This window comes from Polypterus senegalus, chromosome 7 (assembly GCF_016835505.1).
Source record: "Polypterus senegalus isolate Bchr_013 chromosome 7, ASM1683550v1, whole genome shotgun sequence".
NCBI classification, from domain to species: Eukaryota; Metazoa; Chordata; class Cladistia; order Polypteriformes; family Polypteridae; genus Polypterus; species Polypterus senegalus.
Window position 1 is genome coordinate 33,080,307 of NC_053160.1, and position 22,656 is coordinate 33,102,962.

The window sequence follows — 22,656 nt, forward strand, 5'->3', positions numbered from 1 at the left end:
TTTAATTTGTCCAATTACTTTTGAGGCCCTGAAATAAAGGGATTGTGTTAAAAAAAATGCTTTAGTTGCCTCACATTTTTATGCAATCTCTTTGTTCAACACACTGAATTAAAGCTGAAAGTCTGCACTTCAACTGCATGTGAGTTGTTTCATTTAAAATTCGTTGTGGTAATGTACAGAACCAAAATTAGAAAAAAGTTGTATCTGTCCAAATATTTATGGACCTAACTGTATAAAATGTAAACTGCCTGTAGTTGAAATGCACACACTATGAAAGTGCATGTTAGGACACCAATGCAGACCTTATTTTTGTCACCTCACAACTGCAGAATTGTATTCCCTGTCCGTTTGCTGTCTCTGTGGGTGTTACATTCTGTCTCCTTCTCTCCTTCATCCCAAATATGTAGATAGTAGTATTATTGAATAAATAAAAGTACGTAAAAGTATTCAGACCCCTGACTAATTCTCAAGCTTTACTAAAAAACAAATCATATCCTTAAATTTTGTTTTATGTGATATTTTTATTTCAAAGTTATGAAATTAATTTTTAATGTGACATTGTTTGCATGGATATACAATAATGTCTGCATAATTTTCAATCCCAAACAACTGAATATTTTGTAAAGGCATATTTAGCAGCAATAATAGCTTTAGGTGTTTTGGGGTGTCTTTTGTATAAAAAAGCATGAGTATGAGTTTGGGAGTGATTTTAGCCCATTCATCCAGGCAGATGTCTCTTAAATTGTTCAGGTTAGTGGAATGTTGGATGTGTACCACAGTATTCAAATAATGCCACAGATCCTCTACAAGATTAAGATGAAGATTTTGACCTGGTCAACACAGGATATCTGTCTTTTTGACCTTAAAAAAACAACATGGTTTAGAGTTGTTACCTTACTGAAAGATGATCATCTTTCCAAACTCTAATTCTTTAGCAGGCTAGAACAGATTTTTATTTTTTATTTTTGTCTATGTGTAATTTTCTCAATCCATTCTTCTTTCAGTTTTAACCAGATTCCATGTCCTGCTGATGAAATGCAGCCCCATGGCATTGTGTTCCATCACTGTACTTTACTGTAGGTGTGATGTTATCTGAGGTGTGGACAGTGTTAAATTTGCGTTATACATTTCACTTTGGACTTCAGCTGAGACGTTCTATGTTGGTCTCATCTGACCACAGAATCTTTTCCCACATCACAGCTGAGTCACTCTCATGCTTTTAGGCAAACTCCAGACATGCTTTCTTTATGAGTCATGGCTTATTTTGTGCCTCCCATCCATATAGGCCAGTATTATGCAGAGCTCTTGATATGGTTAACTGATATGCCTTTGTTCCAGTCTCAACTTCTGAACTCTGGCTCCTTCAAAGTGCCTGTAGGCAGCTCTGTGACTTCACTCACAAGACTTCTTCATGTTTGCACAGAGAATTTTATGGGATATGCTTTTCAAGACACTGTCTGGCTGGTTTGATGTAGCCCCATTATTGCCCACTTGGATATCAAAACATTTAATATTGTTTTGTACTTTACTATTTTATGCTGTCACACTCATGCACCTTGGGGACAGCTTAAAGGCTCTGGAGGTAGTAATTCAACACCAATCCACAAGGTAGCTGTGTATGCATCTTCTCTTCCTCCTTCTACAGGCCAAATGATTGATAGATCAACCAGTGATGATGTCACTTCTGGTGCAAGTCCTCCTGGCCCCGCCTCTTCTTGCCTGTCTAGCACTTAGTCAGAAGTGTCGCCATCTTGTACAGTCTCATCTTCGATTTGCATACGGAGAGGCATTAATATTTTGCTGAAAAGCCTAAAATAAACTGCATTTATAACATACAGGGTCGCTGTGTCATCCCAAACCTTTTTGAGAATGTTCTTTGATCATCACTTTAACAACTGTCCTTCAGATTTACAACCTCAATAATGATAACTTGACTACGGAGTGTTTATTTTGAAGACATGGAAGTTATTTTAATAGTTCACTGGTGGAGGATAATTATAAAGCACCTGCACTCACATTAGAAATTTGTTAATCACTTAAGTAAAGTTAAGAGTTTTCACAACAGAGTATTTGTGCAAATAGCATGCTTGTTTTTTTTTAGGATTTGTTTCTAACATATGCTGAACTCTACATTACAATGTCACTTCCATAGATAGGTCTTTGCAGTGTAACAAGTATTTGTACTGTATTACATTAATATATTGCTATTTGCACTTTCTGGTTAGATGTTAACTGCATTTCATTGGCTCTGTACTTGTATACTCTACAGTGCCATGTTGATGACTACAAGCACAAGTTCCTGCCTGTATAAGTTATGATACATGTATCTGTGATTAAAAGCACACTTGTGTCCTGGCAATTCAGTTACTATTTACAGCAACAAATGTTCAATGCAGTCCTATAAACATTAGTTTTTCCCATTTCTTTTTTGATTGTGTTAATTTTATATCTCACTTTAAAGTAAATGAGACACAAATAATCAAGGATACAGTTAATATTACATCTCATACATATATGTCTCATAATTATCTCAGTGTCCTCCCTTACTTAGTGTGGAGAGCTGTGTGATCAGAGAACCCAATATAAAAAGGTTCCTCATATGTAATGTGTTTGTTTTCCTTTCAAGTGTTGTTTATATGATCCCATGGTGAATGGGAGCAATCTAATATGTTTTTAAACTGGAGTGTTTTTATCTCATAACTGTTGCATGTTTTTCATAGTAAAGCACATGTTTCAGTTTTGGGGTTTTCAAGCCATATTTTCAATGTTAAAAATATTGCCAAGTTGTATGTGGCAAAACAATAACAAGCATGACTTGTACTGTGAAAAATGGCAGTACACAGTATAAATTCATGTGGACCTACATCATCTTTGAGCAATGTCTGAAATTCTTATTGAAAACTAGGAGGCTTTGCCCCCTGCTAGATTTGCTCGCCTGCGCTACACGACAGCCGACGTGTTGTGAAGAGAGGGGCTGAATACACCGCAAGGAGATGCGGTCGCTCCTCCAAAACCCCCTCTTAAATGGTGATACAATGGGAAACAATTTTTTTTGTTTTTTTTTTACCTCCTCTTTGCTCGATCAGCTGCTGGCTTGCTGCTGCTGCCGAGCCGCGTGATCTGCATCTCGAGTGGCGCTTCGAACATTTAAAACCCTGTACAGAAGATGTCATTTTGTTTCACTGCTTGTCTCTCTTCATGCTCAGACATCCTCTGCTCCTGTTGGGAGTCCTGCTCCCAAGGTGCACCCCTATGAAGAAGAAGATTTTGTATTCTTTTAATTGAGAGATAGAACTGTCCCCTCTGACTAGTACGGAGCTCGATTTACTCCTGAAAGAGACTAATGTTTATTTGAAGTGTTTGAATAACATTTCTGTCTCTAAAATCTCCTGTGCAACTCTGTGACTCAAGCGTGACAGCGTATGTGGATTTCACTTTCACCAAACAACAAATCTTTTAATTCTCGTGGATACGCCTCTTCATTGGGAAGAAACACTACTTTTCCCTGATGGCAACACAAATTAGACGATCTACAAGTCTCCGATTTAAGGTTTAAATCCGAATAATATATTCAATCTCTTTTTGCTGTTCCATTATTTCACCAAGTAATAATTTCCGTTTGTTTGCAATCTTTACTATCATTTTTTTTTTTTGAGACTTTCGAATTTTGCTACTTCCATTATCTCTAACCTGCTCTGCATGTGTATCGCGCCAACATTTTTGAATTCTTTACAATGTTCTACTTTGTCATCTACTCTTTATTTCCGGCCCCGGCATGGTTAAATCTCTTGGCACAAAGTCTAGTCTCACGGGAGTATGTGTCTCTCTGAAAAAGTCTTGTCTTGTCCCAAGATTTTTTTATATAATAGATGTCATACGTAACCATGCACTAAGTATGGCAAAAAGAAAAAAAAATCTGCAGTATGGTTTTAGAATATTGTTTTAGTATTCATTTCCTTGACAGGATGTACTTTTGATTTTTTTGTAGAATATGAATCTCTTCTCCGAACGTACACAATGGATTCCCTTATTGGACAAGGAAAATATGGCAAAGTATATTCTGGGTATCGAAGAAAAGATAGTCTGCCGGTAGGTAAAACATACTGTAAACATGAGTGAAGAGGTAGAAACGAGACTAATAATGTTCATTCATTCTGTCTAATTGTGCCGTGTTGATTCATACCTTTTGTCTCTTTTAGGTAGCAATTAAATCGGTCAGAAAAGGAGAAATTAAGAAATGGATCCAGCTGGTTAGTATTGAAAAAATTTCACGCCCATGTATAAAAAGAAACAATTAACCAGTATAAAATCTGTAATTTAGTGATTACTTTACTGTGGCGCTGTTTTAACACATAGACCTTAGAACAAATGTAAATGTATGGTTTGCTTTTAACTTGAGGTTTTAAAGATTGAGTACGATTTCATTAGGAAATGGCTGTCAATATAGATCTGACAACTTGGCACTGCTTGTACAGTGACATCTGCATGTGACATGATTACCAACAGGATATAGAAAGAGTTGTGGACTAATTCTACAGACATCTGGCTCAGATAATTCAGTTTATGAGTAAATGTTAGTGCTATTTTGAGTTTGTACTTTGAGTTTTGATTCAATTGTGAATTGCCATTAGTCTGGAGTAAGTAGCAATAGTGAACCAATGTGTACAGTATGAATAACTTTTTCCAAATAAAACTTGCCAGAATTTTGCCAAATTCTTAGAATGTATTCGATGATGACTTTTATTTTCATTTTTGTTTCACCTTATCAAATTATTCAGAAGGAAACAGTAACATATTATAACAGTCTGTTTATAGCTAGCCGTGTCAAGGTGTCACATAGATTGGTGCGTATGTCTCATGGGTCTAGTGTCCTGGGTTTAAATCTTGTGCTTGGTCAGGGTCTGTATTTATATGTCCTGCTCATTTCTGCATGGAATTTTCTCCACGTACTCTAGTCTGTCGCACAAATTCTAAACAAATTAATATTAGATATGGAAAATCTACATTTTGTTCTGTTTGAGTGAGTTTTGATGTGTGCTAGAAAGTACCTTGAAATGAGTTTTCATCCTGTTAAGAGTTGATCCCTGTCCTGTACCTAGTGCTACTGGGATGAGCGCTGGGTGTCTTGAATGAGAGGCAAAGAATAGTGGCTTTTAGAAAGGATTACAAAAAACAGACTGGGAAAAGAAGCACAAGAGGCAAAAGCAAAAGGGTAGTCATAGAAACAGGCAGATATCAAACCCAGAAAGAAAGACTGCACGTTAAAGCACAATGTGTAACCCAAAAGTCAAACATAAGCTACTGAAAAGTTCCTGATTATCTTAAATTCCTTTCATGTATAACTAATTCAATTTTGTTTGATGTTTTACGGTTTTATCAAGAACCTTGGACCTTCTTGTGCATCTTGTGAGCATCAGCAATATACATTATGCATCAGCAAAATTCAGCACTGTACTGTTTGATTGGCTTTAGCAAAGACATTCTCAGTTCAATTGAACTAGTGATTGTGGTTTTTATGATCGTTTGTAGGGAAGGAAGACAGCCAAACAGTTATCGCGTAATTTCTTGAGAAATGTAATTTCTCAATTTGTGTTTTTATAGGATAAGTTATCAGAAGGTTTCAGGTGTGTTTGCTATTTATTATTGAACATAATGCATGTATAAGATGTGTTGCTCCCCAAATGCCACTTCTTCATGTGAAACATGCTAACCCAATGGAAATGATTGTTCTGTAAACGATGTAGTATGTGCTAAAGTATCAATTCACCTAGTATGATGAAGTTAAGACATAATGTTTGATGTTCCATAAATTCAAATAAACATTTGCATTTTGCTGAACTGTTGAATAATTAATTTTACTTGTATTACATACTTGTATCTATGTACTTTGGCCCAAGTTTGGTTTGGTATTGGATAGATGAATGCTACTAACTCTTCTGCTCTGTCCTGATAACATAATATATTAATACAAATTTGTTCAGTTTTTAGCATAAGTGTACACTTTATAATGGTATGGGTAGCTAAGATAAAACTTTGTAAAAAGTAAGCAGAATGGCTAGCTACACAGAGACTCCACCACAGTTGCCACTTGGAGGTACATGACCAACCTATCAAGAACAGAACATGTCTAGCTTCTCATCTCAGAAAAACATAACCATTCCAGACTGAGATACAGAAGGTTTTCAGCATAGCTGGCACTCATTTAGAGATGGCTAGCTAATGAGGAATAGGAAAGCTACAATTTATCATGAGATAGGAAGATGAAGAGGAACAGAATAGATGAAATTTAATTTGGAGTGTGTAGTTGGATAGGAACAAGACAGCCACCATGGAGTATGAGATAGCCATTTGGATGGTAACAGGAGAGCTACTGCTCAGCATAAAACAGCTAACATCTAAAAACTAATCAAAACAAACAAAAAAAAAAGTCCTGAACTATTTTTTAGGATCTGTTATTTAATCTAGACAATTTTGTACACTATTAAACAGAAAATTAAAACAGTAGGAGAAAATTATGTTTGAGTTATATACTGTAGGTATGTCCACTTAATCTTAATTAATGTTAATTTTTGGAATGGCAGATATGATCAATGTCTTTGTTTAAGAAAGAAAACAAAAGAGTAGTCAGATTTGTTGCACAAGTTTCTTGTGTGATTGTTGCTAAAACAAAAACATCCAAAAATACAACAAGAAATACAAATCAAAAGATCTTCCTAAATAGTTTTTTTATTTACTCAAGTCTTTGTCATAAACTTTCGTAATGTGAGCGTCCCTCATACATATATATGTCAGGGGCTGCCACAATGTCAGATGTCATAAGACACATGCATCAATGGCTAGCGATAATCCATCGAACGGTGGCTTCTATGAAAAAAGAAAACATGGATCTCTAAAGGAGTCACTTTATCCCCCCCATTGTCTAAACAAAACAAAGTTGCAGACCAAATGCTGTTACTTGTCATGGGAGTTAATAGTGGCTCTTGTAACGTCAATGATACATCCTGATGTCATCTACACACTGCCCTGTAAACGTGACAAAACAAATGTCAAACATTGTGTAAAAACATGCTTAACACCCCAAAAGTCGGAGCTGATAAAAATGATTTCCCTCAAGAGTCTGGTTCTCAGAAACATTTCTCTGTCTAGATGTTCAAACGGTGATATGGTTTAAGGTAAATATTGCTCCATGTAGGAAAAAATAAAAAAGTCCGAAGACAAGTCTACACACCCTTGTCAAAATCACAGATTTTGTGTAATAAAACAATGAAGCCAAGATTCCAAATGTATTCCGCTTTTATTTAAAAATTGCAATCTATACAAAGAAGGTGAAAAAAAAATCAGAAACTGTTTAATGAAAAAATGAAAAAAAAAAACATTCTAAACCCTTGGTTGCATTAATGTGTTCACCTTTAAATAATCAAGGATGTGGCTGCGTTCAGAATCAATAATAAGTCTTATCTCAAATAATAGTTGGTATATGCCTGACATCAATTAAAGTGGCTTTGAATGAGCTCAGAAAAAGTTTGGCTGTTCATGTAGGATTATTCTGAAATCTTCTTGGTTGCCAAATACTCCAAAAGCTGTGGACCACAAAGAGATTTTTTTTTTTTTTTACTGTGTCCTGTTTGGCTGTGAAGCAATCGGAATTGATGTCTGAATGCTGGCGACTATCCTTACAGTTTTTCTCTCAGGTGGCGCGTTACAGCTTCTGCTGACGTCACGCCTGATACCAAAACTTTATTAGAAATATTTTCAGATGTTTTTAAGATTCGAACCGGACACGGAGACAAAAGTGAAAGAAAAGAGAAAAGGAGGAGATGGAGGTAAAGGTATAGAATAAACAATAAATGAACCAGAATCCGCTTCTAGACCTGCAGAAAGAGAGGGGGGGGAAAACCACAAGACAAAAACATTGCTGCATCAGCTACATGAAGATATATAAAAGTAAAAATGTTTGGTGACAATCACACAGTAATAATTACTAAGGCACGCTTGTATGTGTAAGGTTTCTCTATAGGAGCGTCCAATAGTGAGTGTGAAGGGCTACAGACCTGCCCCCAAAAACGTGCGGAAGATGGAGGGAGTTCCAAGCCCAGAGGTCACCCCAGAGCGCGGAGACCCCAGGGAGACCGTCACCAGAGAAGCCCCAACCACCCCGAGAGAGGTGCAGAGGATCACCCCTGGGCGCCACAACCAGCAGCCGGCAGAGTCCCGGGAGATATCAACGGCAAACCCCCAGGTCCGCCTGCAGCCACTAACCCCCGAGTCGGCCGGGCCCGGAACCCAGCAGCCCGGGACCCAAGGGCGACCCACCCTGCCGAGGACCCAACAGAGCCCAAGGGCCCAGATCCCACCAGGCAGCCACCGGGAGCGACCAGACAGATGCTTAAAAAAAAAAAAATATGTGGCAAGGGGAGGGTAGTCGAAGATGTTGTAGCATTGCCAGATGTCCCAGGAGAGGGGAGGAGTCCAAAACCCCACCTGACATATACAGTCACACACAAACACAGTCATACACTCCCTCCCTCATGCTCTCACATACACATACAACCCAAGACTTACAAGGATGTACGCCAGACACCCATTCACACTCCCCATATACACCCTACTAACTCTGGTCCTGGTGCTGCTGTACCGAAGGCCCAACCATTCCCGGACGCCAGAGTTAGCCCCGTTCCGCTGGGGTGGTGATGAGCAGGCACCCCCGTCCAACGCACAACGTTCCACAAAGAGATTTTAGAACATGAATGTTGAAAGTTAGGACATTAAACATCCCATGGAGAACAGTGAATACATTCATCAACCAGTGAAGAAAGTATGGCTCAACAGTGACTCTACTAAAAACAGGACGTCCCTGTTTGATGATTGATGAGAAGCCAAGGTGAAAAACTATTCAGGAAGGCCACCAAGAGGCCTACAAAAACATTACGGGAGCTGCAGGATTTCCTGGCAAGCACTTGTTGTTCCCTGCATTTGACAACAATCAGTCTTATTCTTTGTATGTCTGGGTTGTGGGGTAGGGTAGCAAGGTGAAAGCCTATTCACACAAAGAAAAACAAGCCCGGCTAAACTTTTTATGTGGAAAAATGTATTATGATCTGATGAGAAAAGGTGAAACTATTCGGCCATAATTCCAAAAGGTATATCTGGTGCCAAAATAACACCGCACCTTCTCAAAAGAACACTATACCCACGTTGAAGGATGGTGGAGTCAGCATCATGCTTTGGGGCTGCTTTTCTTCGGCTTTAGTCAACATGGATGGAATCATGTATAGCTCCAAGAATCAGTCTATTTTGGCACACAATCTTCAAGCATCTGCTAGGAAGCTGAAGATGAAAAGGAACTTCACCTTTCTGAATGACAGCATCCCCAAGGCATACATTGAAATCCATAAAGCAATAGCTTCATAAAAGGAGGATCAATGTTCATGAATCGCCCAGCCAGAGAACAGAATTTCATCCAACTGAAAATCTGTGGGGTGAGCTAAAAAGAGCTGGCTCAGGAGATGCCCTCGTAATTTGACAGATCTGAAAATATTTTGCGAGGAGGACTGAGCAAAAATCACCATGTCCAGAAGTGCCAAACAGACTTTTACCCAAAAAGACTGAGTGCTGTAATAAAATCTAAACGTGTTTCAACTAAGTATTAGTTTAGGGGGTGTGCACACTAATCCAACCAGGTTTTTTGTATGCTTTGTTTTTTTCTTTGTTCACTAAACAGTTTCTGATTTGTTTTCACCTTTGTTGTATAGATTTACAATAAAGGAGTAATAAGTTCTAACTGGATTTCTCTAGGGTTCATTTTTTTATCACACAAAACCTGCCATTTTGGTAACGTTGTGCAGACTGTATGTACTATTTGAGTAAGATTATGAGCTGTAGATTTATGACCTGAGGGTTTGTTCCTAAATCTGGAACTGCACTTGCCCCTGGTCCTCAACTAAATGTGAGAATGGTGGAGGGTGAAAAGTGCCTTTATAAAGCAGAGCTTATTAGACATGTCCTGAACAGAAGAGCGCTGTATGTCAGATTGATAGATACTTTATTAATCCCAAGGGGAAATTCACATACTCCAGCAGCAGTATACTGACAAAAAAGAATATTAAATTAAAGAGTGATAAAAATGAAGGTAAAACAGACAATAACTTTCTATAATGTTAACGCTTACCCCCCCAAGGTGGAACTGAAGAATCGCATAGTGTGGGGGAGGAACGATCTCCTCAGTCTGTCAGTGGAGCAGGATGGTGACAGCAGTCTGTCGCTGAAGCTGCTCCTCTGTCTGAAGATGAAACTGTTTAGTGGATGCAGTGGATTCTCCATGATTGACAGGAGCCTGCTCAGCATCCGTCGCTCTGCCACAGATGTCAAACTGTCCAGCTCCATGCCTACAATAGAGCCTGCCTTTCTCACTAGTTTGTCCAGGCGTGAGGCGTCCTTCTTCTTTATGCTGCCTCCCCAGCACACCACCGCGTAGAAGAGGGCACTTGCCACAACCGTCTGATAGAACATCTGCAGCATCTTATTGCAGATGTTGAAGGATGCCAGCCTTCTAAGGAAGTATAGTCGGCTCTGTTCTTTCTTACACAGAGCATCAGTACTGGCAGTCCATTCCAATTTATCATCCAGCTGCACTCCCAGGTATTTATAGGTCTACACCCTCTGTACACAGTCGACTCTGATAATCACAGGGTCCAGGAGGGGCCTGGGTCTCCTAAAATCCACCACCAGCTCCTTGGTTTTGCTGGTGTTCAGTTGTAGGTGGTTTGAGTCGCACCATTGAACAAATTCCTTGATTAGCTTCCTATACTCCTCCTCCTGCCCACTCCTGATGCAGCCCACGATAGCAGTGTCGTCAGTGAACTTTTTCACGTGGCAGGACTCTGAGTTGTATTGGCCGTCCGATGTATATAGGCTGAACAGGACTGTAGAAAGTACAGTTCCTTGCGGTGCTCCTGTGTTGCTGATCAGAATCTCAGACCTGTAGTTTCTGAGACGCACATACTGAGGTCTGTCTGTAAGATAGTCCACGATCCATGCCACCAGGTATGAATCTACTCCCATCTCTGTCAGCTTGTCCCTAAGGAGCAGAGGTTGGATGGTGTTGAAGGCGCTAGAGAAGTCCAGAAACATAATTCTTACAGCACCACTGCCTCTGTCCAAGTGGGAGAGGGATTGGTGTAGCATACACAATTCTGATCCAAATTCAACATCCTCGGTAGAGTCCTTTCATGTCCTATGCCGAACAGGTGACCTATCTGGATGTAATACAGCCAATCAGGATGAACTGTGTTCTGCACCTATAGATACAGTTTATTTCCTGGCTTAAGTATGCTTTATTTTCCAATTTGCTATTGCTTTTGAATGACTGTTTTTCATGGGCAGCACGGTGGCGCAGTGGGTAGCGCTGCTGCCTCGCAGTTAGGAGACCCAGGTTCGCTTCCCAGGTCCTCCCTGCATGGAGTTTGCATGTTCTCCCTATGCCTACGTGGCTTTCCTCCCACAGTCCAAAGACATGCAAATTAGGTGCATTGGCAATTCAAATTTGTCTCTAGTGTGTGTGCGTGCCCTGCAGTGGGCTGGTGCCCTGCCCAAGGTTTGTTTCCTGCCATGTATCCCCGTGACCCTGTAGTTAGGATATAGCGGGTTGGATAATGGATGGATGACTATTTTTCATTTTGTTTCTTATTATGAAATATTTGTTAATATTGTTGTGTATTTTGTTTATAAGCATCAGGGATATATTCCCTGTGTTTTGTGTGCTGGATCCCAAGATGCGAGGCCAGCATGACATAACTGCTGAGGGGCCACCCTCCGCCTTTCTATTCTGAATAAACTGTTTGCTCCAGAAGAGTGATTTAAACTATCAGTCATGATGTATAGAAGTCTCATTTAGAACCTAGAAAGTGCTTGATTGCTGTTATTATGTACAAAAGGGCTGTGCTATATAATAGTAGGTTAAGGATACCAATATTTCTGTTCATTTGTTTTATTTTTTAAAATAAGTTAGATCATAACTAAAAAGCAAAGTTTCTGTTCTGTTTAGTGTAAAATAAATAATTGTGGATGCCAAATATTTTTGTGAGTATCCACTTAGTTTAGGGAAAATTGTGAGATTTTATTTCTTTCTTTTTGTTTTAAACTGAAGGCACCAATTATTTTTGGCCATGTCTGTATTACATTCATCAGTAGTGTTGTTTAATGTGACACCTTTGCTCCACTCTCTGTCCTCACAGCCAGGTGAGATGGAGCTTTTGCCTCTGGAAGCTGCCCTTCTCCAGATTGCTAGCAGTCCTCCAACATCTCCTAGAGTGATCTGCTTTTTGGATCGGTTTCAAACATCCTCTGAGTATTTGCTTGTAATGGAGAGACCGGAGCCCTGCAAAGACCTGTATGAATTTCTGCTTGATCAAACACAAGGCAAATTTGGAGAACCTCTTGCAAAATATATCTTCAGGCAAATTGTTGAGGCAGTAATTCACTGTCATTCTCGGGGAATTCTGCATGATGATGTCAAGGTTAACAACATATTAGTGCAGACTACAACATACCAGGTGAAACTAATTGATTTTGGAGTTGGTTCTATTCTAATGGAGCCTGAACACTGTAACTTTGGTGGTAAGTTAAAAACAACTTTGTCTATGTTTGTTCATAATTCTGCAGCAGGGCTTACAGTTAACTAAAACATCTGCATACAACTGACATTTTAGCAGTAGTTAAGAACAATTGTTACTTTTTAGCTGGTTAGGAGTGATTTGTTTTCTGTTTTAGGTACTTTTATTTTTTTTTCTCCCGAGCGGGTCCTGAATAAAAAGTACAAAGCAACTCCAACAAATGTGTGGGCACTAGGGATCAATCTCTACATTTTGGTAACTGGAGAACCACCCTTTAGGAAAGCTGATGAGATTATAGAAGGCAAACTATGTTTTCCAACTGATATTTCTCAAGGTGAGACAGTTTTCTTTTTTTTTTATAAATTTAATTACTTGCTGTGTTTTTGTTGTTATATTGCATGCTTTTTGCCAAAACTCTGAGTATGTACTAAATGCACAGATACCAACCTGAATGCAGACATTTATTGTTGATCACACCACAATTTTTTAAAAAACATACATTCTCTTTACTGTATTGTATGTTTCTTTTAAAAATGACATATCAATTTTTTGTTTTTCACATTTAAGCTTCTTACAACTTGGAATTCTTCACAGAAACCCTAACAGGTCAGGTCAGGTCGAGGAGCATGCACTGGTACACCACACAATAAAACAGCTCAGGATCCTGGTTGGCAAACCCCAGGCAGACACATGGTCTAGACCCACCCGTCGGAACTGGCCATCTATCTGCCGCAGCCAGGTGTTACGTGGGTGTCCCCTTAGCCTGGTTAAGCCACTCGTGTTCTCAGCAATGAGGATCCTACGAGCTGGATCACCATCGGGGAAGCGTGCTACATGGCCGTAGTGCCATAACTGACGCTCCCTCGCAATACAGGTAATGTGCCTCATTCGGGACTCCATGAGCAACCGCTCATTCGTCACAGAGTCAAACCAGCGGTACCCAAGGATTCTCCAAAGAGACACAGTACCAAAGGAGTCCAGTCTTCTTATCAGGTCACTGGAATAGTGTCCATGTCTGGCAACCATATAGCAAGACAGGAAGCACCAGGACGGTGAAGACTTGGACTTTCGTCCTTTTACATAGATATCGGGAGCGCCACACACCCTTGTCCAGCAACCTCATGACTTCCCCAACCTACACTCCCAATCTGTCTATTGACTTCATTTAAAGAGTCACCAAAGATGTGAATGTCACAGTGAAGGTAATTAAACATCTGGACAAGGTCAGCAGTCTCTCCGCAGACATACACACTACTGATGGCTGTGCCTAAGAGATCATTAAAGGCCCTAACATCCTAAAACCTTAACAAACAGAAATAAAATAGTAAACAGTAAATCTGGGTAAAGATACGGGTGTTTTACTCTCCAACACATGCCCTCCTTTTGGAATGTCTTTGAGATTGTAAAGTATTGCCTTTAACTACAGCAACTGCCATCTGTAACTAATTTACTTAGTTTTTTGTGTAGCAACCCTCAAAAGTGCTCATTTTATCTGACAGAAGTAGTAGTTTTTCCTGTTGTTTCCTCGTCTGTTCAATTAGAGATGTTCTGTACTTTCAGATAAACAGACTCCAAAAAGCATAGCCAATTCAGTACACCTGTATGTTCCTACCACAATCCATGAAACCAAACCCTCCCCACCACTGGAGCTACATAACAAAAAAAGTGGCTCTTCTTATAGAATAAAACAGCAAAATATTGATTACGTGTCAGATCTTGCACTAGGTATATTTTACACAATTTTAGACAAGTGTAATAAGGTCAAATGTGTCACAAAAAAGTTTAGCCATGGCCATTCTGTATAGTTGAAACATCTGACAAAAATAGGCACATCTTTACAGACAGAAGTCCAAAATAGAATTGACTAATAGGGTGAAGGCTGGTCTATAAATATGACTGAATGGAAGAAGAGGTGGAGTCGGGGAAGCCAGAACAGGAACTGATGTGGCAGGGAGATGGGTACCAGATATGACATCATCAGATGGTGCCGAAAGTTACGTCAACAGTGGGGGGACCGGTAGTGACGTCATTGAGAGGCAGGGTCTGGTTTGCAGAGGGACAAAAGGAGAAAGGATCAAGTGACAGCACCAACCCCTGGTACATCTGAGAAGTAACACCATTTGAGCCTATAAACCGTCTCCCAATTGCCCACATTCAGTAAATATATATTAGCGAGAACTAATGTATGTTTGTATAGATTCCTTACCACCATAATATATAGCACACATCAGTTGCTACAAATTGTTTAGTAAATTAAGATTCCCACAACTATTATATTACTATTATAGTTAGAATAAAAAATGTGACCAACTGACAGTGAGTCTTCTGCAAAAATGCTATCTCTGCCCATAAGGAGGTAAGACATGAGGGCACCTTTTACGATACCAATTTAGACCTTTGACATTCCAACTTGCAATATTTATTAATTGTTCAGAATTACACTGTTTCTGATTTCTTGGAAACATTTTTCAAAGTTAGATGAGAAAAGTGAGATTTTTTTGGATTGTAGTTTAATCACCAGTTTTACATCTTATAATTGCCAGGCTTTGAAACCAGTAAAACACCCCATAAATTGCTAAAAGGCTGAGCAAGAAAGAGAGAAAATAATAACTTGCTCTGTTTAATTTGTCTATTCTTCCTACCTCCAAAACCCTCCCTATTTTGCTTTGCCAAGACAATTCAAAGCCCCAGACTTCTGACATGCCCAAAACACACAAAAGAGTTGCCAGTTAAATTTTTTATTGATTAATTGCCTTTTTAAGTATTACATAAGTCACTTCATCGACCAACAGCAACATTTATGACGTTTTCAGATATGGCAGAGAGAGAGGATATAAATACAGGGGGATCAAAGAGTAAAAAATGTAAAAATTATTTTACATCTAATAAGAAATTCATGATGGGGGAGCACTTGAAAAGAAAACAAATGGGGGTACAGTGTGGCAGACTTCCTTTTCAGAGGATTGCTTTTGACAATAGCAACAGTGACTCAGTTCATCACATGGTCTGCTGCCACCTAGTGTGTAAATATCAAACAATACACTTTAGGCCACATTTGTTGATAGTTAACATTGGTTTCAGCCATCTTCTCCTGGATGTTAACAACAGGCTTATGAATAAAATGGTTACATTTTTGCACAGATTTTGCAGTTTTTAAACCCCCTATTAATCAATTAATTAAAGTATTATTTGGCCAACTAATTGTTTAGCAAAATAGTTATAAGTTACAGCCCTAATATGAACAATTACAAGATTTGAAAAACTTTGAGATGAGAAAACATGCTATTTCACATCAGAGAGAAAGTCATCTGATTGTTTTACATTTTTTACTCGTTTTCGGAGGTGTATTTCTAAGTTGTTTTTTAAGTATTTGGGTTTTTATTATTTTTTTTGGAATGCTGCCCTCTGGTGTCTTGGGGAGGATACTGTTCCAAAGAGGTTCTCTCCCTCGGCGTTCTGGCCGGATAATAGTCGTGGCTAACCGTCACAAGAGTCGCACTGTCATCTTCAACTCTAGAGGACAGTTAAAAAGAATAATTTTAGAATTTTAAACATGTGAATATGTCCTATTATGGACTAGAACAGAGATTTCAAATGTCCTGTCTGAAGTGAGTATTCGACACTAAACTCCAATAAGAAGAATGCAAGAAAGAATGTCAGTAATGTTGAAGTTTTGCTAAACCTCATAAGCTAGTAATGTTTATTGTGATTATTATAAACATGTTTTCTCACATTTCATTTCTTCTGAAAAGAAAAGTATTTTGATCACTCCTGTTGTTTTAATGGCATAATAGTGTAATAATAACCTTTATAATATATATTGAATTTGGAAAGTGTGACTCAATAACACTGGAATGAGAATAACTAACCTTTTAATATTATTTGGTTTTGTCTAAATATATGGGTTAAAACTGTGCAAAGATTCTTATTTAATTAATAATCAATTTTTGATTAGACATCAAAATATAAAAAAGTGCTGTAGCCTGAAAACATTTTAAGATGCTTACACGGTACTTCTCTCTATATATATAAAATCCAACATCTGTCTGTCTGCCCACTTTTCACTAGAGAACTACTTAACAGATTTCAATTGTTTTTTTTTCTACAATTTGTTTGAACATTCTGATTGATTTTGTGACTTGTGAGTATCATAGTTCGCGTGCAGCAGTGATATATTTGCGCTAATCCGAGACAGGCTGCAGGCCGATGGGAGGGAGAAGCATGATATCAGGAGTGGGGAGCCGGGCAGGGCCCTCCTCACTCACACACCAGCCTCCGTTCGAATCGGTCTACCTCTGGCCATGTTTTGGAGTGTACTTTGCCTCCGCTTAGCTAGCAATACTTGTTTGTTTATTGATTTTTAAAGTCTGTCCTGTTTCACTACTACACGGGCGGACTGTATATACGTAACAGTATGATTTTTGTCCTAGTTGATAGTACTTCTACCTTGTAAGCTCACAGTCATAGGTTCTGTTTCCATGGTCTCCCTTTGTTTAAGTGGCTTTTCTCCAGGCACTCCATTTGCCTTTCAAAGATGGCTTTGGTTCCACTGTACTTTATATTGTGAGAAACTGGGCAGTGACCTGCCACCACTATACCTACATAGGACAGATGCATCATTTTTTGTATTCTATGAATTGGTGAATACCCACCCTGTAATTTTTTTGGATGATATAATGACTGGGTTTTAAATTTTAGTATTGACAACAGCATTACTCTGAAGAAACATATAGCTTCTTAATTTAAATATGAAGTTTTCCATCATTGTTTTGCATGAACATACTATTTTTTACTAACAATCGATGATTAGCAAAGAAATCCCATAAGAGCTCACTGCTTATATTCAAATCTGGCAGACAGTTCCTCTCAATCACACTTCTACAAATATCTCTTTCATTCCCAATGTAATATGTTGTCATGTTCTTAAACCCATATAATCAAATGCAAGATACATATTGGGCCAAAACCTATGTTAGTGGCACTTGGGTGCAAGGTAGGACATAGCCTTTGGATATGTGAAAGCTGAAAACTCCATATTAGCCAGGGCTTTACCTAAGGGACAACTTCAGAATAGAAGAGAGAGACCACCCTTAATCAAGAAGTCTGGTTTCAGAGCAAGTACTAGCTGTTTTTCCATCGGAGAATCTAGATTTTACAGTACATCTCATGAACCAGTTTTACATCCCCAATGTCTAGCATGCCTGGATCTGTCCGACCGACTTTTGACTCTTGTCCAACTGGCATTACACCCGACCTCTTGTTAGAGGTGAACCCACATGGTGTCTTCACGTGTTTTTTTTCCAACTAAACACAATCATCCTTTGTGGGTCACCAGATACAAGATGATGAACAACATTCCCGGACTGGCTCCATGAGTAAGTCCCTGTTCCAGGAAAACGTCTCTTTGATTTAAATAGAACCATCATGTCGGGCATTTATGGATTGTTCTTTGTCTGGCAAAACACAAATTTCTAGACAGCACTGGTCCAAGGATCTTGGAGGCACCACAAGAGTACCTTAGATAACTGAGGAACGCTAGACAAGACCTCATCTAGGATGTTACAAGTAAGAGTGGAAAAGTATGGACCTTAACTACACAAATTGTTGTAAGATGGTAGCTCCTGCCACAGGATACTAGGGCATTCATGATCAGAAACATTTTTCCAAGTCCATAAAGTAAATGTCACCGTGACTCTTCCTCTCCAACATGAGCAGTAATTAACTTCTGGTCATCTTTTCTCATATCCTTAATTGCTTATGAATGTAGATTTTAAGAAGACAAAGAAAGGTAAATTAAACAACTTACGATCTCATCGGTCATCGGCTACCTCCCTCCCCTTCTGTACACTGGCTCTTCATCAATTTCACACTCCTAGAGTCACTCTCACATATTCAGTGTACTTCTGTACTGACCAAAATGCAGCAAAAATATTAGAAAAGGGGCAGCAGTTTTAAAATGTCATGCATTCTCACAAAAATCAAGTCAAATATTGCAAATTAAACTTGCACCCTAAGGTGACAAATGCACTTCATTCTTCAGTAAATGCGGTAAGTGGTCTCCACATGCTCTGACCTGTCTGTGTTAATACAAGAAATTCATCTGATGACAAAGAAATATGACACATAATTAAGAAAATGTAGACAAAGGGCATATCCATTTTTAATTTAAACAGACCTGCAGGTGAAGCATAGCAAAAGAAAGAAAGATAAGAAAACACAACACCCGATTATACTTTAATGCGTTTCTCACAAAGTCTGTGTGCCGTGTCTAATAAATGGAGGTCGTATTCGATGTTGAAACTGGTTTTCATTGTACCAGCTTTTCTTCTTATGTGGAAAAAAACTCTGTAACAAGGCTATAAAATTTCATTATCAGGAAATGTGCTGTCTTAGTACTGCTTTATGTTTTCACAGTGGGTGATGGAGAGGATAAGCTCTGGGGCTAATACATGGAGATTCTGATGGAACAGATGACACCTTAGAGGGTACAAGTTACATAGAGACATTTGAAATCAAAAATGCACAAATACATGTTCTCTTTATTTGGTATATCTTTTTTAATCATAAAAATTTATCGTAAGTTTCTTGTTTTTGTCATAGTCTTACAGGAGATTCTGCTGTAAACTGGTGCTGCACTGGCACCCGCCTTCGACTTCAAGGCAAAATTAAAGGAGTTGGGTTGCAGTATCACTTTCACCACCTTTTAAGCTTTGAATGCAAAAAAAAATCATTCATGTCTGCCATCCTATTCACTTCTCGTGCAGAATGCAAGAGTTTGATAAATTGGTGCTTGATGTTTAAACCAGAAGACCGCCCAAGTTTACGGGAAATTTTGGGTCACCCATGGCTGCAGTCAACATGTCCTGAAATGTTACAGGTAAAGATTTAGAAAAATAAAATAGTCTGTGGTTAGAATCGTGACAGCTTTGGGCACAAGGAAGGAACAAAACAATTGCCAGTCCATAACAAGTCATGCTCACGTACAAACCCAGTAATCACTTGTGCAAGACCAGTTTAGAATTACCACTTAACATTATCTGTATGTTTTTGGGAAATGGGAGGTAAATCAAAGTATCCACATAAAAACACGGACAATCTATCTACAATCCAGGATTCAAAGACAATAATTCTATTCTGTCCTTTTTAGTAATACCACACATCCATCTGCATACAGCAGGGGGCATTCACTCCCTGATACAGAACAGACAGGAACCACACACATCCCTTTAGTAACCATGGCGGAAATAATCAAACAGGGGCAATATGGTACAAGAAGAGATATGTGTATTTAACTTGCTTTAAAATGTAATTTCCACCTCAAACTATACAATGCATAATTCGTTCAGCATGACCGGTTTGGTGGTGGGTCAGTGATGGTCTGGGGAGGCATATCCATAGAGGGACTCACAGACCTCTACAGGCTAGACAACGGCACCTTGACTGCCATTAGGTATTGGGATGAAATCCTTGGACCCATTGTCAGACCCTATGCTGGTGCAGTGGTTCCTGGGTTCCTCCTGGTGCACGACAATGCCCGGCCTCATGTGGCGAGAGTATGCAGGCAGTTCCTGGAGGATTAAAGAATTGATACCATTGACTCTCCCCCACACTCACCTGACCTAAATCCAGTAGAACACCTCTGGGACATTATGTTTCAATCCATCCGATGCCGCCAGGTTGCACCTCAGACTGTCCAGGAGCTCAGTGATGCCCTGGTCCAGATCTGGGAGGAGATCCCCCAGGACACTATCCGTGATCTCATTAGGAGCATGCCCAGACATTGTCAGGCACATGTGGGCCATACAAACTACTGAGTAGGATTTTGAGTTGCTGCAATTAAATTTTTGGCAAAATGGACTAACCTGCCGTATCATTTGAAGAAGATACCTAGTGCAGTCCTACTCTAGCTGGGATCTTATCTGCTACCCCAAAACTGTTTTAACCCTAGTTATTTTGAAAGGAGCAGATTATGACAAAAAATTAAAACATTTTTAGAGCCTGATGAGGCAGAACCAACTGTGTTTTTCCTCGTTGACAAATGTGTGTCTAAATAATGGGCTGAAGAGTACAGATTAGCCTCTTGCCAGTCTTTTTGGACCCCACTTATAAAAGAGCAACATACTCTCACTTGTCTGATGTTGAGACCAAGTGATGGCCACTACTTGTAAGGAGGTGCAACTATAAAACACAAAATAACTTGATTGTGTAAGTATTCACCTTCTTCAAGTCAGCATTTAGTAGATGTAACGTTGGCAGCCATGACAGCCTTGAGTCTGTGTGCCCAGGTCTCTCTCTCTCTCTCTCTATCAGCTTTGCAAATGTGGACATTGACATTCTTCCACATTCTTCTTTCAAAAACTGCTCATGCTCTGTCATATTGCTTAGGGATTGTGAGTGAACAGCCATTATCGAGTCCAGCCACAGATTCTCAATTTGGTTTGAGATGTGGACTCTAACTCTGACTTGGCCGTTCAAGGTCATTAACATTGTTCAGAATGGACGTGAGATGTCATAGATTTTTATTTTGCTGAACTATTTTCTTATTTCCATTTCGACATTTTGTTTTATCTTCATTTGTCGGTTTCACTTTCCAATTGGTAAGGAGAAAGAGTGTGTTTCAGCAAACATGGAGGAAGGCAGCTACACGGACACTACTAGCACACCAACGGCAAGACCCATAATTAGAGTACAGGCAGAGATCGAAAAACAGTAGAGGAGCCTACCAGCAAACCATTCGAATGATAAATCACATCTAATGGTAAAGAAGTCCACTTTGGAGGGATTCCGAGCTGATGGGACAACCTTTATGATCGACTCCAGAGGGATATCCAGGCAGTGTATGACTAAAGACTGGGGGGCCGCAGAATCATCAGCAACATCAACATGTGTGTCTTGCAGGTTACCAACACTGTCAGCAACCCGGTTAAGGCCAGGGATTCATAGTGTTACTCCAGTGCCTGGTAGAAGAGTCCACGAAAGATGGCAACGACCAAGTCGAACCTGTCGCCAGTGCCAGGCCCCTCTACACATAACAGATTGTCAACCCCCTGCCTTGGAAGCCTGCTCATCTGCTGCGACTCCAAGAATTGTTACTGTCATCGGCTACTCTGTTGTTGGTAATATCAACGCACTTTTAAATGAGAAGCATCTTTAGCTCCACTATTGTTCTCCCTTTAAATACTAACGGCAAGTAATATTAACATGTAACTTTGCAGTTGATTTCCACTTTTATGGTGGTATTTAATTTGTATCAATCGAGCTCAGTTTTCTAGATGTAATAAATAATATTGAACAGTGCTTAATTTCTATGAATGAATGGATGTGTAACAACTATCTAAAACTAAATGAAAAAAAACAAAGTAATAGTTATGGGACTACAGCTTATAAGACCACAGGCACCGAGGGATACTCCGAACTCATGCTTTGACAGTATGATAACACAAACAAAAAATCATGTGTGAATAAGGCGCTATATAGGTGCCCAGCCTGGCACAGATTCACACTGAGGCATGTGGGCAAATAGCAAGGCTTTTTATTTTTCTTCACCTGTGGGGCACGTCTTCCCCGTGAACCCCACAGCTATAACACAGTCCAAAAGCACCTAAATACCAACACAGTAATCCTGGCACTGGCACCACCACCACCTCCTCCTCCTCCTCTTCTTCAGGCAACCTTGTCCTCTTCCTCCCAATTCTGGCTCTGAGTGGTGGTTGCTGGCACCTTTTACGGCCCTCCTGGAAGTGCTCCTGGTGCTTGCTCACCTGTTCTCCATCACACTCCCGGGCGGGGCCAATAATTAGAGCAGTTGGGCTCAACGATCTCTACTACGCCCCCTAGCGGCCATCCCAGGTCCCCACAGGGTTGTGGAGAACTCCATCTCCCATGAAACCCTGCGGGAAACTGAGGCATCATCATCAACCAGGGAAGCTGCCACCAAGCGTCCCGGAGGAGGTACTGAGGAGTCCATGGCTGCTCCCCAGGCACATAAGCAGAAGGGCCGTCCATTACACACGTTAGAAATGTTGGTGTAATTCTTGATGGTAAA

The 22,656-nt window shown here is 39.6% G+C and overlaps 1 protein-coding gene across 2 annotated transcripts in view; it reads left to right on the plus strand.

Annotated features, from left to right (window-relative positions):
- The window catches only part of LOC120532119 (serine/threonine-protein kinase pim-2-like), a 34,046-nt gene extending 12,175 nt beyond the window's left edge, over positions 1 to 21,871 (plus strand). The window contains exons 2-7 of one of the 2 annotated variants that reach the window (XM_039758011.1): positions 3,989 to 4,089; positions 4,200 to 4,250; positions 12,234 to 12,615; positions 12,769 to 12,945; positions 19,376 to 19,488; positions 21,214 to 21,871. In XM_039758011.1, coding sequence (XP_039613945.1) covers positions 3,989 to 4,089; positions 4,200 to 4,250; positions 12,234 to 12,615; positions 12,769 to 12,945; positions 19,376 to 19,488; positions 21,214 to 21,324 — 935 coding nt within the window. In that variant the 3' untranslated portion in view covers positions 21,325 to 21,871. The remainder of the gene's footprint in view (positions 1 to 3,988; positions 4,090 to 4,199; positions 4,251 to 12,233; positions 12,616 to 12,768; positions 12,946 to 19,375; positions 19,489 to 21,213) is intronic. The other variant, XM_039758013.1, reaches the window with a different exon arrangement.
- The last annotated feature ends 785 nt before the right edge of the window (positions 21,872 to 22,656 follow it).